The following is a 1676-nucleotide window of genomic DNA, read 5'->3' as shown; positions in this document are numbered from 1 at the left end:
CAACACCGAATCAGCAAACAGCAACCACATATATCAGGTGTGATCTTTCTTATCATTTGGGCTTCAAACCAATTATAATATGTGGCGTATATAGATATCTAAGACCTATCACTTCATAGTTTTCCGGGCACATCACATTTCTGGGACTAATGTTACCTTTTATGGGTACAAAGCCACTCATAGCGTTACTTGGACACATCTCACCACCCCCAACATACGAGACTGACCTAATTAATTGCAGGTTGCTCATGATATGATACGCAAATTGGTTAGTGACATCGAGATGTCACGAACTCTGTGCACGTGCGTTTGTAACCCTGCCTCTCATATGTTCACGCAGTGGCTACGGGAACCTCCATAATTTCAAAAATATCAAAAGTTAAAAGATCCAGAACTGCCACAGGGTATGAAATTTAGGCAGCCTGTGAAAAGAAAATTTCGAATGTGAAGTGCGGGGGACCTTATGCTACAAAGGTTCAACGTTTTTATTTTAACCATAAGCATATCTTCGCCACACTAAGCTTATTAATTACAGATCCTTGCTTGCAGCTATAGCTATAACCTTTTGGGAAATTGGGACGTAGCTGCGTTACAATTTATTCGCCATATGCAATGCAAGCTTCAGAGCAGGACGTAGGTGGCACCTCGAGCCATGAGCCAATTCACTTTCTCTGCATCCGTCACATTCTGCATCTGCGAGAACAACTCAGCTGCATCGGAGCAAGTGAGCATCCAGTGGCCCTGGGAGGCATCTTCAGTGTAGACGACTCCTGTTGGCTTCATCACGCTATCACAACCAGCATCGCCCAAGAGCGATCGGCGTCTGCCATTGAACCAGAACGCTCCGGTGAACTGGCCGCCAACTAAGCAGAAGTTGCCAGATCCCGTTCCCACCTGGGTGGTGCAGGCTCCACCTCTGTAGAAGCGGCTCGCGACGCTGCTTGATGCACTCGTGACCAGCACAGAACCCCCGCTGCTGGCACTCACTGCGCAGCACACCTGAGCAGCGACGCCGTTGAACGAGTACCCACCACCACTGCATGCAGAGGTGCTTGTGTAGAATATAATGTCAACTGCCCCGACGAGGCTCGTGAGCTGCAGCAGAAGCACAGGCAGGAGCGCGTACGCGATGCCCTTTCCGTTGATGTTCGCCATTGTCAGAAGTCAGAAAGGTCCCTGTAAGGCAAGCAAAACGAGTCAGACAGATACTAGTAGACACTCAATGCGCCGATCAAGAAGAGGTGGTCGAACTGAAGTACTGTGTTTGTTTTAAGATGGGCCACTGACTCACCGAGAGGAGAAGAGAGTTGTGCAGGCAAGGCACGAGTTGCGGATTACATTCGTTTTGCAGGGGTTTAAGTGCTCGTCCGAGTGGGACCTGTTCTTCGTCCCCGCCTTCATCTTCGCCGCCGTTGTTTGTCTCAGCACGTGCACGTTTTGGACGACTTAGACTCCTAGAAAAGCTTATTCAAGCTTTTCTAGAGTCTGAGTCACCTATCTATCAATCTATCTACCTATCCATCCATCACTTTATGTATCTTTCCATCAATCTATCCATTGATCTATTCAAGCTTTTCTAGAGTCTGAGTCGAGTCGTCCACAGTCACAAATGAATCGAGGACTCATTATTCAAGCTTTTCTAGAGTCTGAGTCGTCCACAGTCACAAACTTGCATA

General features: G+C 47.7%; 1 protein-coding gene across 1 annotated transcript; it reads right to left on the bottom strand.

Annotated features, from left to right (window-relative positions):
• Positions 1–461: 461 nt before the first annotated feature.
• Positions 462–1437, bottom strand: LOC147617676 (uncharacterized). The gene is made up of 2 exons (XM_086775920.1): positions 1292–1437; positions 462–1176 (listed from the first exon to the last, which is right to left on the bottom strand). Exon 2 carries the CDS (start codon positions 1153–1155, stop codon positions 622–624), a length of 534 nt encoding a protein of 177 aa, XP_086632046.1. The 5' UTR covers positions 1156–1176; positions 1292–1437; the 3' UTR covers positions 462–621.
• Positions 1438–1676: the final 239 nt, after the last annotated feature.

This window comes from Cibotium barometz, chromosome 36 (genome assembly GCF_041138505.1).
Source record: "Cibotium barometz isolate CiBa-2024 chromosome 36, ASM4113850v1, whole genome shotgun sequence".
Taxonomy (NCBI): Eukaryota; Viridiplantae; Streptophyta; class Polypodiopsida; order Cyatheales; family Cibotiaceae; genus Cibotium; species Cibotium barometz.
The sequence above is the reverse complement of the archived record's forward strand: the minus strand, read 5'-3'. Positions and strand labels throughout refer to the sequence as shown.